The sequence below is a fragment of the Trichosurus vulpecula genome, chromosome 2 (assembly GCF_011100635.1).
Source record: "Trichosurus vulpecula isolate mTriVul1 chromosome 2, mTriVul1.pri, whole genome shotgun sequence".
Taxonomy (NCBI): Eukaryota; Metazoa; Chordata; class Mammalia; order Diprotodontia; family Phalangeridae; genus Trichosurus; species Trichosurus vulpecula.
This window is the reverse complement of record NC_050574.1, coordinates 222,332,421-222,346,837: the sequence shown is the minus strand read 5'-3', so window position 1 is coordinate 222,346,837 and position 14,417 is coordinate 222,332,421. Positions and strand designations below refer to the sequence as shown.

Sequence of the window (14,417 nt, the reverse complement as noted above, 5' to 3'; positions counted from 1 at the left end):
ATAGAACAAAAAGTTTGTTGTTATTTAGTCATTTTTTAGTTGTCTCTGACTCTTCATGACCCCATTGGGGGTTTTCTTGGCAAAGATACAGGAGTGGTTTGTATTCCTTCTCCAGCTCATTTTATAGACAAGGAAACTGAGGCAAAGAGGGTTAAGTGACTTGCCCAGGGTCACAGAGCTAGTAAGTATCAGAGGCAAGATTTGAGCTTGGGAATGATAATAGCACCTACCTTCCAGGGCTGTTGTAAGGAAATGATATTTGTAAGGCACGTGGCATAGTATCTGGCACATAGTAGGTACTTAGTAAATACTTCCTTTCTTCATTAAGTTACTTAATCTTTCTGACCCTTTTTTCCCTCATGAGCAAAATGGGGGAGGGAGTTGTTCTAATGTCCCTCCCAGCTCTAAATCTGATCCTCTCTTTCTCTGTCCTTCTGCCTAAGGCCTAGGGCAACAAGTCCAGCCTCTGACACCAGAACAGCTCAGAAACCACAGGCAAGTTGCTTAACTTTTTGCAAAATGAGGAGTTTGATGTCCAAGGTGGAGCTCTGACATTCTATGATTTCCACTGTCCATTCTTAAATTGTGATTATTATGTGTTTCAAGAAAAATCATCAAAACTTCAAAGCATTGTGAAAACCTGAAAAGAGTCACCCATTTTCAAAAGATAACTTCCTCTGTCAGTTAAATGTGCGGAGGGAGGGCCACAGTCAAATTCTGATCCTAGGGCTCTGAAGACTACTTTGCGTTGTCTGAAGGCAGTTCTTCCACATACGCAGAAGGGAAATGGCCCTTTTTTCCTTTTAAGGATCCAAACCACCAGCCTTCATTTTGCTTTTCATATATGGTCACGATGTCTCCTGTTGAGAAAATGCATAGAATTAGACAATGAATGTGCCACGGCTATTTGGAAGTTTGGGAGACTGTCTGCTTACTTAAGCTTTAAAAGAGGATAGTGATGGGAGGGAGCGAGGCAGTAACTGGACTGAATCTTTTTCTGTATCCCTAAATACGTCAAAATAGTTTGTTTTAAAACCAGAACATCCCATTCTGTTACACTGTAGCTTACATCATATTTATTAATATTAATAATGGCTAACATCTGTATAGTTTTATATAGTTTGCAGATTTCCTTTACAACAACCCTGGGAGATGGATGCTATTATTATCCCTATATTACAGATTTTTAAAAAAGAGAAAAAAAGAATAACCTGAGGATAAGAGACATTAAGCGATATGCCCAGGGGCAAACACTAAGAATCTGAGGCAAGATTTGAATTCAAGTCACACTAATTCCAAGTCCACCTAGTTGCCAATAGGGTTACAACCTGTAGTGCTTTTTCATGTAAGGAGAGTCTGAGCATGGCTATAGGGATGCAAGGCAAGGGTTGCCAGCTCTACTTCATCCCTCTATTATTGCTAAATGAAAATCTAGGGTAATCATTGTGGTTCCGGTGTACTGGAGCACATAAAAGGAATTGCAAAGAATTTACTGACTTCCCAACCCAAATACTAAGCATACCTGCAAGTGTTCCCTCTGAGGAGGAGTAAGATTGTCAAAAGGGCCAGCAAGGTGGTGCCATAGTGCCAGGCCTGGAGTCAGGAAGATTCATCTTCCTGAGTTAAATCTAGCCTCAGAAACTTACTAGCTGAGTGACCCTAGGCAAGTCACTGTTTGCCTCAGTTTCCTCATCTGTAAAATGAGCAAAGAAGTATCTTTGCCAAGAAAATCCCAAATGGGGTCACAAAGAGTCAAACACAACTGAAAAACAGATTGTCAAAAAAGAAGCTTGACCTCAGAGACTCTCTGTTGTGCTGGATGCGTACAGCTGTGGACCTGACTCATAAAAGAGCTAAACTTGTTAGAAACATAGACCGGTTCCCTAAAGAGGTATAAATATTCCGTGTAGGGAAGAAGCAGCCTAGTAATGGCAAAGAAGCAACAGATGGCAGCAACTGAATTGAAGAGTTGGCAACTCTGCCACCTTGGGTGAGCACCAGAAAATGACCTTGGTCAAGCAGCATGGAAAGCATCTTCAAGTCTACTTTTTAACGAAGAGAAGACCTCAGGGAAAGACCTTGGACTTCAGGGCACAAGATCCTGAAGGAGGAAGAAACCCTAATAAGCTACCTTGTGAGGGGAGATCCTGGGACAACAAGAGTCGATGTTAGGAAGACCTTGCGGAGAGAGGAAGCAGCAGGAGTGCCAAATTAGGGAAGATCTCCCCTGAGATGTGGCCACTGGGAAGAGGGAGTGCTTTTAGTTTCCTGTTTTAATTAATGATTCTTGTTAATTAGGAGCTAAGCTCTTTCTTCCTGTTGAGTACTAGTGCTGTCTGTACCCCCTATATTTTGGTGCCCCGAGGAAATTCTCTGATTGTCTCACCCTAGATATAGTTCTGCTCAGTAGAGAAGCAACCTAGCAGCTCAACTGAGAAGCATCAGATCACAGCACAGAGCATCAGCTTCAGACGCAGAGAGATATTCAGTCTAGTTCAGAGGTTCCCAAATTTATTTGGCCAGCCACCCCCTTTTTTAAAAAAAATTTACTCAGGGCCCCCCTGGAAATATACTTTCTTTACCCCTTTAATGGTTTATTGTTTTTTTTTAACTTTGCATCATTTCAAAAAAAATATAAAACATTCTTTTAAAAATGACTCATCTTAAATTTAATAATTTTTTTGGTAAATTCATGGGTTTTCTCCTGCATTGAAATTTTGATGATACAATATTGCATCATGTAACTGTATAATATCATATCGTAAACAAGTCATTCCACGCGCATATTCCTGCTGGTGCATGCTGGACTTCCTGACAATGTGCAACAGGCCTGCCTGCCAACACTTGCTTGTTAAGACCTGTTGGTGGACTTGACCACCGATCATATATAACTAGCATTTTGTGTGTTTATTTGGAAAATAGTGTAATCACTATGACTTTAACTCTGTCACACAGCAGATGAAACACATATGAAGGGTTTTTCAAAATTATCTTCTTTCCTTATGCTTCTACTGCCCCTTTATTTTTAGTCAATGCCCCCCAATTGCACCCAAGGCTACTACTACTCCCCCCCCATTGTTACAGTGTCTCCCAGGGGATGGTATCACCCACTTTGGGAATCTATGTATCTAGCTGGAACACAATCTAGGAGTGTGAGTTTTATGGGAAGGAGTTTTCCTTTTCCAACAATGGCATGGCATGGCACGGAAAGATGGTGGAGAAGCAAGAAGTATAGCCAAACTCTACTTCACAACTCCTCCACACAGACATAGAAAGTGCATCATGTGAAGTCTTGGTCAGGAAATCCAAGAAAAACATCAAAATGAGTTATTTTTCCAGCTCAGATGAGAATAGGGAGACAGAGAGGTTAAACAACTAAAAGTTACGTAGCTTTCAATCAACACAAAATTAAAATGACTTCTTTAGAGCAAATGGAACTGATAAGACATTTACTTCACTAATTTTTAATTATCCCATAATAGTAGAACATAGTTAGACAAATGTTAAAGGGAAAACATGGACACAAATATACTGTTGATGGAACTAGAAATTGGTCCAGCTATTCTGGGAAGCAATTTGTTTTTTGCAAAATTTATTATTTATTTTTAACATTTAAAATAAATTTTGACTTCCAAATCTGCTCCTTCCATCCCATTCCTCCCCAACCCACTGAGAAGGCAATTAATTTTACATGTGAAATCACACAAAAAATATTTCTATATTTGCTATGTGGGGGGGAGGGACAAGATAAAGTGAAAAAAATCTGCTTCAGTCTGCCCTTAAGAGTTCATTGGTTCTCTCTCTGAAGGTAGACAGCATGTTTCATAATGGGTCCTTTGGAATTGTCTTTGACCTTTGTATTGATCAGAGAAGTCTTTCACAATTGATGATCTTTACAATATTGCTCTTACTGTGTACAATGACCTCCTAGTTCTGTCTGAAAAAACATTTTGGAATGATGCCAAGAAAGTGACCAAGCTGTACGTGCTGGCTCTATCTAACTCAGCCAATACCCCAGAGAAATCAAAGAAGGAGAAAAAAGATCTTTAGGTACCAATATATTTATAGCAGCTCTTTTCCTGGTGCTCAACTACTGGAAAGGATCTCTTTCTATTGGGGAATGACTAAGCAAAGTGTGGTATATGAATGTAATGAAATATTATTGTGCCATAAGAAATGGGCGACTAGGTGGCACAATGGATAGAGCACTGGTCCTGAAGTCAGGAAGAGTCTTCTTTCCGAGTTCTAATCTGGCCTTAGACACTTACTAGCTGTGTGACCCTCTCTCTTGACCCTGTCTACCTCAGTTTCCTCTTCGATAAAATGAACTGGAGAAGGAAATGGCAAACCATTCCAGTAGCTTTACCAAGAAAACCCCAAATGGGGTCACAAAGAGTCTGACACAACTGAAATGACCAAAAAAAAGAAATGATACAATGGACAATTTCAGAGGAAACCCCATGGGAAGACCTTTATGAACTGATGCGGAGCAAGGTGAGCAGAACTAGGAGAATTATGTATGTAATGATAACATGATAGAAAAATAAACCTGGAAACCCTTTAGAACTTTATTCAAAGCAATAATAAATAATAAGTCATGAGTCCAAACCTGCCACTCACCTCTGGACAGAGAAGTGGTGAATTTAAAATGAAGAAACTAATTTTCAGATATGGCAAATGTGGGAATTTGTTTTGCCAGACTATGCAAATAGTGGGAGGGGGAGAAGAGGTAGTCAGAGGAGGGAGAAGCATTTATAAAATGCTAGGCATTATGCTCAGTGATTTACAAATATTATCTCATTTGGTCCTCATAACAACATAGGGAGGTATCCCCATTTTACAGCTAAGGAAACTGAGTTATACAGATAAATGGCTTGCACAAGGTCACAGAGCTGGTAAGTGTCTGAGGTCACATTTGAACTCAGGTCTTCCTGATTCTAGGTCCAGCAATCTATCCACTACACCACCCAGGTGTCTGAGAGACAGACTAATTTTTTTAAGTGTTTGTTAAAATATATGTATATTTATAAATATATTCTAATACTAAATCTAAATTTATTATTAAATCTAATTAATTTTTATTAATTTAATTGATAATTAAATACTAAGTATATTTATATATTTTTAAAAAATCATATAAATGTATTTAATCTAAACTTTAATTCAAATAAAATTAATTTATATCATTATATAATATATTCTACATATTATGTATGATCATGCCACATAAAAACATGCATATTTGTATATATTATACAGGGTGTTCCTAAAGTCTGGACGCATAGGCAAAAATGCATATTTTCAAGAAATGAAATGAATGAAATTTTCAACCACATTTTATTTAATTGCAATATTAACAAATAACATCTTCAATATGATTTCCATCATTTGCGATGCAAAGGTTTGGACCCACATTGCTATCAATTTTCCTATGTGTCCAGACTTTAGGGACACCCTGTATTGTGTGCATGTATGTACATGTATGCATGCATACAAGTTCCTCAAGGGTCCGGTTAATTTTATTTTTCACTTTGCGTTCCTCCCCATTCACACACTACCTGGCACATCACGGAGGCCGAATAAGTGTTTATTGATTTAAATTAATAGACTTTTTAGGCTACTCATTCTTTAGCTTCTGCATTTTACTATCTCTTCTGGTAAGAAAAAGCCTTTTAATAATGATATCTCACATTTATATAGCACTTTGTGTCTTACAAAACAGTTTCCTCACAGCAGCTTCTCCAGATAGGTAGTGAACATCTTATTATCTCCATTTTACAGATGATGAAACTGAGGCCCCAGCAGGTTTACTGTCTTGCCTGAAGTCACAATCCTGCTAAGCGTCAGAGTCAGGGACTCAAGCCAAGTTTCCTGACTCCAAACCTGGTCATCGTTTTCTTTGTGACTGCTCCTTGTTAGCCAACAATCAGTCAGTCTACAGGGGTGGATTATTTATTTTTTACTGTCCACAATGAGACGTGTGTGTTTATTAGTCAAGCTGCCACTCCTGCCCACCAGATTTTCTGCTGCTTTTCCAATCTCTTGATAAGATGATTCTTGGCCTTTCTTCCCCTCAGCTCCCCAGGAGTCTTTCTTCCTCAGATAGCTGGGGTAGGGGGAGTAACCAGGCCTTGCCACAGGGAGTATGGTGCGGGGTGGGGGGGGGAGGGGGAAGGGGGCGGGGGCTGTGGGGAGCTGTAAAAAGGCTTGTTGCAACCTTCACCATTCAGAAGAATCATTCCCCCGGTAAGAGAACTCACTTGAATTTTTGCTATTAGGCGTGGACAGACAGGATTATATAATTGACAAAATAGACATATTTGGTTTACAACGATAAACACAAAGCAAAACAAAAACAAATGATCGAATAGCCCCTGTGGACTGTTTCCTTCAGCCAGCCCCCAGCTGATGAATCTGGTCTTGGTTTTTAGAAAGTGCTGTGAACCAAGTTTAAAGTGACAGGACACCTTGTAAGAAAACAGAAAACCAAACAGGAAATCAACAGGTAAACAGCATTATCAGGAAACCTCATAGCACAACTGGGAGACAGGAGACCCTGATTCGGCTCAAACAAGGCCAAATGTGGTTTGGGAAAAGCCTCTTCTCCTTTGTGTCCCTGCGTCTTCACTTAGAGAACCAACCTCCCATGACAAATTCTGCTTCCAGAGAACCCATAATGAAGAATGCTACCCACCGCACCACAGAGGTGATGGACTGATAGGCAGATTGAGATACACATTCTGGGATGTGGCCAGTAAGGGAATCTGTTTTGCTTAACCATGCATGTTTGTCACAAGGAGTTTGTTTTTCTTTTTTTTTTGGTGAGGGAAGAGGGAGAAAAAAAATAAATGCTTGAAAACTGGAAAAAAAATTTTTTTTAAAAAGCCCATTGCTTCACTCTCTCATTTGAGCCTTGCAATAGTCCTCATGTACAGTCATCTTTCTGTTCTACTATGTACATGGAAATACTAATTTAATTTTAATTTTAAAAATAAATTTAAAAAGAAAAGAAGTTGGGGATCTGAGAAAAAAAAAAGAAAAGGATGAACACCAGACCAGTGAAAATAACTCATCCCAGCTCATATAGACACTAAGAGGTAGATCCAGGAGAGAGCCAGGTATCCCGACTCCTGGGAGTCCTTTATACATACAGCGGCCTCCCCACCCTCAGAGAATATTCTGGGGGTCAACAGGATAATACGTCAAACGGTCGGTCTTTGTGAAATCAATAATTCTGTTGTTTCAGTTCAATAACTGTTTATTAAGTGTCTACTGTGTGTAAAACATCGTGCTAGGCACCAAGTGCAATACCAGGAGGAATGAGACTCACAGTCTTCCCCTGACAATCTAGCTTGCAAAAGAAACAGTATTAATTCAAGGATCCATAAGAAATGATGTTTCTAAGTCTCTAATAACACCTTTCCCTTCATCAGAGAAATACTGAGGACACCTGCACCATTAGCCAGACAGACATCACGGCCTGACCAGAGCAAGCATGGTGCTGGGTCTTCTTCCTTTTAGTTTGACCTGGACCCTTGAAGCCATTTTTCATTCATCAACAGCATTCCTTTATCGCCTAGTGATCTCTCACTGATCAATATTTCCAGATCTTTTCCCACGGCCCCACCATGCGCAACAGTAGAATATTTAAAGAAAGCACAGGCACTCCACGTCCTGTCTTCCGGCCTTCGGTCTTTTTTCTTTTTCTTTTTTTTTTTTTGGCCATTTCGTAGCCTGGAATGTACTATCTCCTTCGGCTTCTCAGAATCCCTTCCTTCCTTCAAGGCTCAGCAAAACCATCACCTTCTATAGGATGTCTTTCCTGAGTGTACTGCACCCCGCCCCCACCAACTGCTAGTGCCCTCCCTCCATAAACTACCCTCTATTCATTTATGTAATTTGCTTAACCTCTCTCTGCTTCAGTTTCCCCATGGATAAAATGGAGATCATAACAGCATTTACCTTTCAGGGTTATTTTGAGGATTAAATGAGATGTGTGTGTGTGTGTGTGTGTGTATGTGTGTGTGTGTGTGTGTTTGTGTGTGTGTATATTACACACACACACAAACACACACACACATATTTTTGAAAACTTTAGAGTATCTTACAAAATCTTACTATCATTGTGATTATTTTCTTTATTCTTTATACACACACACACACACACACACACACCACACAAACTATGTCTTCCCTGATACAAAGTAAGGTCCATGAAGGCAGGAACTGCTTCACTTTTCTCTTTGTATCCATAGCACTCAGCATGTTGCCTGGCACACAGTAGGGACTTAATGACTGATTGCTGACAGATTATTCTTAACCCCCTTTAAGGCAGATTTAGCTCACTACAGAATACCTACATGAAACTTTTTATGCCAAATTAAAATCTTAAATGGTGGCAGGTTATAGTGGAAAATTCATAGGCTTTGGCATCGGCAGACATGGGCTTTGCCTTTGGTTCTGTCATTAGCTAGCCACATTACCTTGGACAAGTCACTTTCCAGGGTTCCTAGGCCTCAGTTTCTTCCTTTCTGAAATGAAGAACTTTAATGATCTTTAAGGTCCTTTTTCACTCTGACATTTTGGGGGCCTGAGATTCTGGGCACCCCTATGCATAAAGTATATTAAATTCCTGAGATTGACCACCAAACATATGAAATACTAACTCACTGAATAGCCTTCACCAAACTCCTTTTCCTCCATGAGCTTAAAGTTTTATCCTCTGAAAGGTGGGGTTAGCAAATATGCACTGACTTCATTAGGCAGTTGGTGAATTATAGCAGATAATGAGCATGGCCTGAGCGGATAACTAAGACAAAGGGAGGTTCTTTGCTGATGGGGTTGTTATTTAAAATAGAGAAAGGCCTCTAAACAATTAAGAATGTTTCTTACCTTTTTCCAAATTTAACTCATCATCTCGTCTGGCTTGAAATGGATATAAGGCTTTGCATGAACCATTACCAGCGCTGGTGATTCCTGAAGCTAGAAATAAATTAATTTGCAATTACTACAAGGTTTCACTAGACATAGAGAAATATCGTGGAAATCTGTGTAGTTAAATAACAGACTTTCAGCCAGCCCATCCCCACTGCTGTGACCTTACTTTGTTCTTCCTATAGTCTTGACTCTTGACCCTATAGAATTGACTTTGAGTCACTTGCCTCTAGGTCTCATAACTGCTCTGTCCTTCCTTATCAAGCTCCACCCTGTGTTCCCTGCCCCACCCTTCCTCACCCCACCGCAGAACTGGGAGGGAAGAAATCATACAACTACCTAAAGCATCTGAAACCTTTAAAAATCTACATTATCTAATCTGGGCTCTCACAGTTGCTTGGTGAATCTTTTTCTTTTTCTCTAATTGACTAACACCCTCTGAGCAGGGTTGCTCTCTTCAAGAATTCTGTACCACTCTCTTTTGGTAGAACATCTCTCCTTCAGCCTTAATAAAAAAAAAAAATCAAGGCAATCCATTCTTTTTTCTATCCGACTCCATTTCCTCAAAACTGAATCTACATTGTTCCTTGTTGTCTCCTCCCCTTGTTCTAGTCTCTGAGAAAGTCTCTGTGATTTTGCCAAGGACAACCCCTTTTCCTGTGTCACTCATGCCACTCACTATCTTCTGTCTCCTCCAGATTCCTGCGCCTTTCATCATTCTGTCTGTCTCTGTCTCTCAGTCTCTGTCTCTTTCTCTCTCTGCCTCTGTCTCTCTTTCTGTCTCTCTCTCTCTCTCTCCTTCAATCTTTTTTTATCTACGGACTTTCCATGCTATCTATAAGCATACCTGAGCCTTCTCTGTCCTTCAAAAACCTTCACTTGACCTCTCCATCCCTTCAAATTACTATCCTACATGTCTTCTCCCTTTCATAACAAAATACCTTAAAAAAGTCATTTATACTTGTTGCCTTTGCTTCTTAACCTACCACTCACTTTTAAACTCTTTGCAGTCTGGCTTCCAAGTCTACCATTTGACTAAAATTGTTATCTCCAAGTTTACCAATGATCTTTTAACTGCTCCATCTCATAGGTTTTTTTTCTCAGTCTTTTTCTACTTCACTTTTCTTTGGCTTTTGACACTGCGGACCCAAACCTACCCTCAGCCCCACGATAATCCGTAGTCAAAGTGACTTCTATGATAATCCACTCGCCTAGTTCTCACTTTGTCTGACCACTCATTCTCAGTTTCCTTTTCTGGATCACCGTCCTCCCCCTGTCTCCTTATTATGGCCGCTCCTGAGTCTTTGTTCTGGACCCTCTTCTTTTTCTGGCTTCTTGCTTGCATCCATTCTCCTATGTGCCATTATCATTTCTGTGCAAATGACTCCTAAATCGATAGATTTATCCCTAACATTTCTTATTAATTTCAAGCCTAAATCACCAATCAACTGCTAGATTTCTCCACCTAGATATTCTGTAGACTTCTCAAACTCAGCATGTCCAAGATGATGCTTATCATCTCCCCTGCTCTCAAAAAATCTGTAAAATTTCCTCATTTCTCTTGAGGACACCCCATCCTTCTAATCACCCAAGGCCATAACTTCAGGGTAATTTTTTACTCTCTTCCTTCTCATCCCACATATCCAATCAGCTGTCAAACCTTATTGAAACTATCTTCACATTGTCTCTCACATCTATCCCTTTTTTCCCCCTACTCATATTGGCACCCTAGTTTAGGGGCTCATTACCGTTCATCTGGATTGTTTCAATAACCTCCTCATTTGTTTCCCATCTTTCAGTCCCTCTCTTATTTACACAGCTGCCAGTATCATCTTCCTCAGTCACAGATTGCCCTCCCAACCCCCCACCCCCACTCAAAAGTCTTCAGTGACTTCCCATTGTCTCTATGATAAAATACAAATTCCATAGCCAGGCCCTCGAGCTCCTCTAAAATCTGGTTCCATTCAGAATTATTTCTTATTCCTCCTCTTTAAACCAGAGATGGTCCAATCACTGTTCACTGAACTGGACATTCTGGTTCCCATTTTTTGCATAGTCTGTCCTGTACACCTGGAATACATTTCTTCCTGATCTCTGCCTCTCAGAATCCTCAGCTTAGGTTCAACTCAAGACACATCTTCTTGGTGAAGCTCTTCCTGTTCTATGCAGTTGTTAAAATTCTCCTTCTCTTCCAACTTTCTTTTATTCATTTATCTTGTAAGTATGTTGTTTCCTTCCTCATGAGGATTTAAGCTCCATAAGGGTGTCACTTTGTTCTTCTCTTTGTACATTAGCACCTAGTGTGGTTCCTTGCACCCATTAGGGCACTTAGCAAGTATTTGTTGAATTGACTTAAAGGAAACTGGACAGTAGCTACAATTTTAAAGTTTTAGCTTAATTTTTACAGTAGCTATAATTTCGTAGTTGGTATAATTTTAAGGTTTTATAGTATGGAATTAAATTTTTAAAGACATATTTCCCACATTAACTCACTGTATATTGATTAGATCACTTGTATGTTGCTTACACAATTTCTACAGGAAGATATTCCAGTCCTGCCATAGGCTTACTCGAGGAAATGTCACAGGGCACGCAACTTTCATTCTCGTTACTAGATGACAAATGACACTGTTTTTCCGCCACTGTATCATGATGCTTTAGTGAATTGTGAAGATCTTAGTGTAACGCATTGTTCTATGTTTCTTCCTTTCCTTTTGCCAACTTTTAGCCAGGCAAATGGAGGAAGGATAGTTGTTACAACCATAGTTTAAAGAAGGGAGAATGGCTAGTTTGTCTGTCTGTCTCTCTATCTGGAGGGAGGTGGTTAGGAGGTATGGATTGGCAGTTACAGAAAAAAGGGTTATGTAGAGAACGTGTGCCATTGGCCTCAAGTGTGATTGAGACAAGATAGCATAGATAATTGTGTTTCTCAAGCTGGGGACAGTTTTGGAGAGGGTCGTAGTGACTATAGCCGCAAAAGCTCCAAACGGCTATTTGGCAATGTGGTGCTCGCAGCAGCAGTGACCACCAACCTCCCAGAAGGAGGTGTGCAGATCAGATTGCACACAAAGCTTCTGTGTGCATATCACACATTTTTCTGGCATTAACTCTTGTTTGACATAGACATATGTAGCATTGATTTTAGCCCGTAATCAATTTAGGGATTAGATATAAGGTTACCTAAGGATGGAGATCCTGGTTTATTTGACGGTTCGCTGGAAGATGCTCTTGTCACAACATTTTCTAATCTCTTCATCATAAAAGGACGTGATATTTTTACTGAACTATGTGTCTGGTCCTGTTAATAAAAAATAACTAATGAAAGATGTATATTTATTGTCATCAAAAACTTGACCATTAAATAAAAATAACCATTTAAAGGAATTTTCTCAATAATTTATACACTATTCCTTACGGTATTATTAATAATAATAATGATAGCTAGCATTTATTGGCACATTAAAGTTGCAAAGTACTTACCATGGTCTCTCATTTCATGCACACACCTAATGTTCACAACAACTCTATGAAGTAGGTGTTATTATCATCTTCATTTTACAGATGAAGAAACTGAGGCAGAGAGAAGTTAAGTGACTTGTCCATGATTATATAGCTAATGTTTGAGAAAGGATTTGAACTCAGGTCTTCCTAACTCCAGAGCCAACATATTATCTACTGGGCTAGCTACCTCTGATGTGAAAATACTATGTTCAGTATATTACTGAACGATGCGGTGAAATTTTTTCTTCTGATGTTAAAATTCCAGAATTTCCACAATTACATCATTTTACAACCAATGTTCACAACTCTGATACAAATTCAAACTTAAAAGGTTTTAAGTAAATTTAAAGTGTTGTGAGCATTTCCAAATGATTGAGGGTAACATGCAGATTATGGGCAGCACAAAAAGGAAAATGATCACCTCGGGATAAGTGCTCACACTGTGGTCACAGTGCTTTTTTCTGATATGTACTAGAAAGAGGAGCAGCCAGGTGGCACAGTGGGTAGCGCACAGGACTTGGAGTCAGGAAGCTGTTGTTGTTCGGCTGTGTTCAACTCTTCTTGACTCCATGGACCGTATCATGCCAGTACTGGCCATGGGGTTTTCTTGGCAATGATACTGGAGTAGTTTGCCATTTCCTTTTCCAGCTCGTTTTACAGAGGAGTGGACTGAGGCAAACAGGGTTAAGTGACTTGTCCAGGGTCACACAGCTAGTAAGTGGCTGGAAGAGGCTAGACTTGGACTCAGGCCTCTCTGACTCCGGGCCCAGAGCTATATCCACTGAGCCATCTAGCTGCATCTCTTTCTAGTCAGGAAGTCAGGAAGACCTGAGTTCAAATCTGGACTCAGATGACTAGCTGCGTGATCCAGGACAAATTGCTTAGCCTATCTCTGCCTCAGTTTACTCAGATAAAAAATGGGGATGCTAATAGGACTCACCTTCCAGGAAGGGTTGTTATGAGGATGAAATGAGATAATATTTGTAAAGCACTTTGCAAATATCAAAATGCTATATAAATACTAGCTATTATTATTAAGAGAGATAGCCACCTATGATTATAGGCTTTTTTGTCAGTCTTTGAACCAATCAGAGAAGGAGTAAATTTTACATATTTTTATATTTATTTTTATTTCATATTTACTTGTTATTATATTTATTACATTTTATACATAATTTTATATATAATATGTATTATATATTAAAATATATTATTAAATTATTATTAAAAATATTCTTTTATCTGATTGTGAAAATGGGTTCTATAGTATTGCTACTTAGCAATAGTTTGTTGGTGGTAGTTCTTGTTACCCCCTGAAAGGAATAAAAGCTGTCGTTTAAAAAAAAGTGCTATATCATTCATACTCTTTGCCCAGAGAACATGTGCTTCATGCAATATTATCCACTCCATCCCATCCTTGGTTATATTTTTAATTAGTAAAGTTTAACTGTATAATAGAAGATGGATAATGATTTTTTTGTTGCTGTTGTGAAAATTGATTACTCTTTCTACTCAGGAACCTGAGTTTGTTCCCACTCCCAATACCAATATACTATGACCTTGATCTCTCAGGGTCCCTGATTCCCTCTTATCCTATGATTCCATAGGCCATAGTGAGTTAGTTCCTCCATTTCCAAAAATAAGAGGACAGTTTTGTTCCTTGGTTGCCTATAAATTTACATTGCATTAGCAGCCTAGCAGCAGCACTGCCTGGCCATTACTTTAACATGCTCCCACTAACTCAGTGTTTATCCTAGATATAGGAGCCTCACCTTCTCTTTCCATGTGGAGATACAAGAGCTGCATGGATGTGTCGGTTTAGGCCTCTGCTCCAGGTCAGCCAATACTGATGACAGTTTGAAGAAGTTGGCTTGCAGAAGGTCTAGCTTCAGGTTGGTCTGTAGGAACATCATTTAGACACAAGAGTACTATTGATAAGATGACATCATTTGGAGAATAGAAGTGCTCTCAGAAGTCAAGGG

General features: G+C 39.4%; 1 protein-coding gene across 1 annotated transcript in view; it reads right to left on the bottom strand.

The window, feature by feature from the left end:
• Positions 1 to 361: 361 nt before the first annotated feature.
• NOSTRIN (nitric oxide synthase trafficking) overlaps positions 362 to 14,417 on the bottom strand; it is a 91,560-nt gene continuing 77,504 nt past the window's right edge. The window contains exons 13-16 of the mRNA XM_036746274.1: positions 14,208 to 14,333; positions 12,115 to 12,232; positions 8,893 to 8,982; positions 362 to 860 (exon numbers count right to left, since the gene is read on the bottom strand). Of these exons, the coding sequence (XP_036602169.1) occupies positions 739 to 860; positions 8,893 to 8,982; positions 12,115 to 12,232; positions 14,208 to 14,333 (456 nt within the window). The 3' untranslated portion in view covers positions 362 to 738. The remainder of the gene's footprint in view (positions 861 to 8,892; positions 8,983 to 12,114; positions 12,233 to 14,207; positions 14,334 to 14,417) is intronic.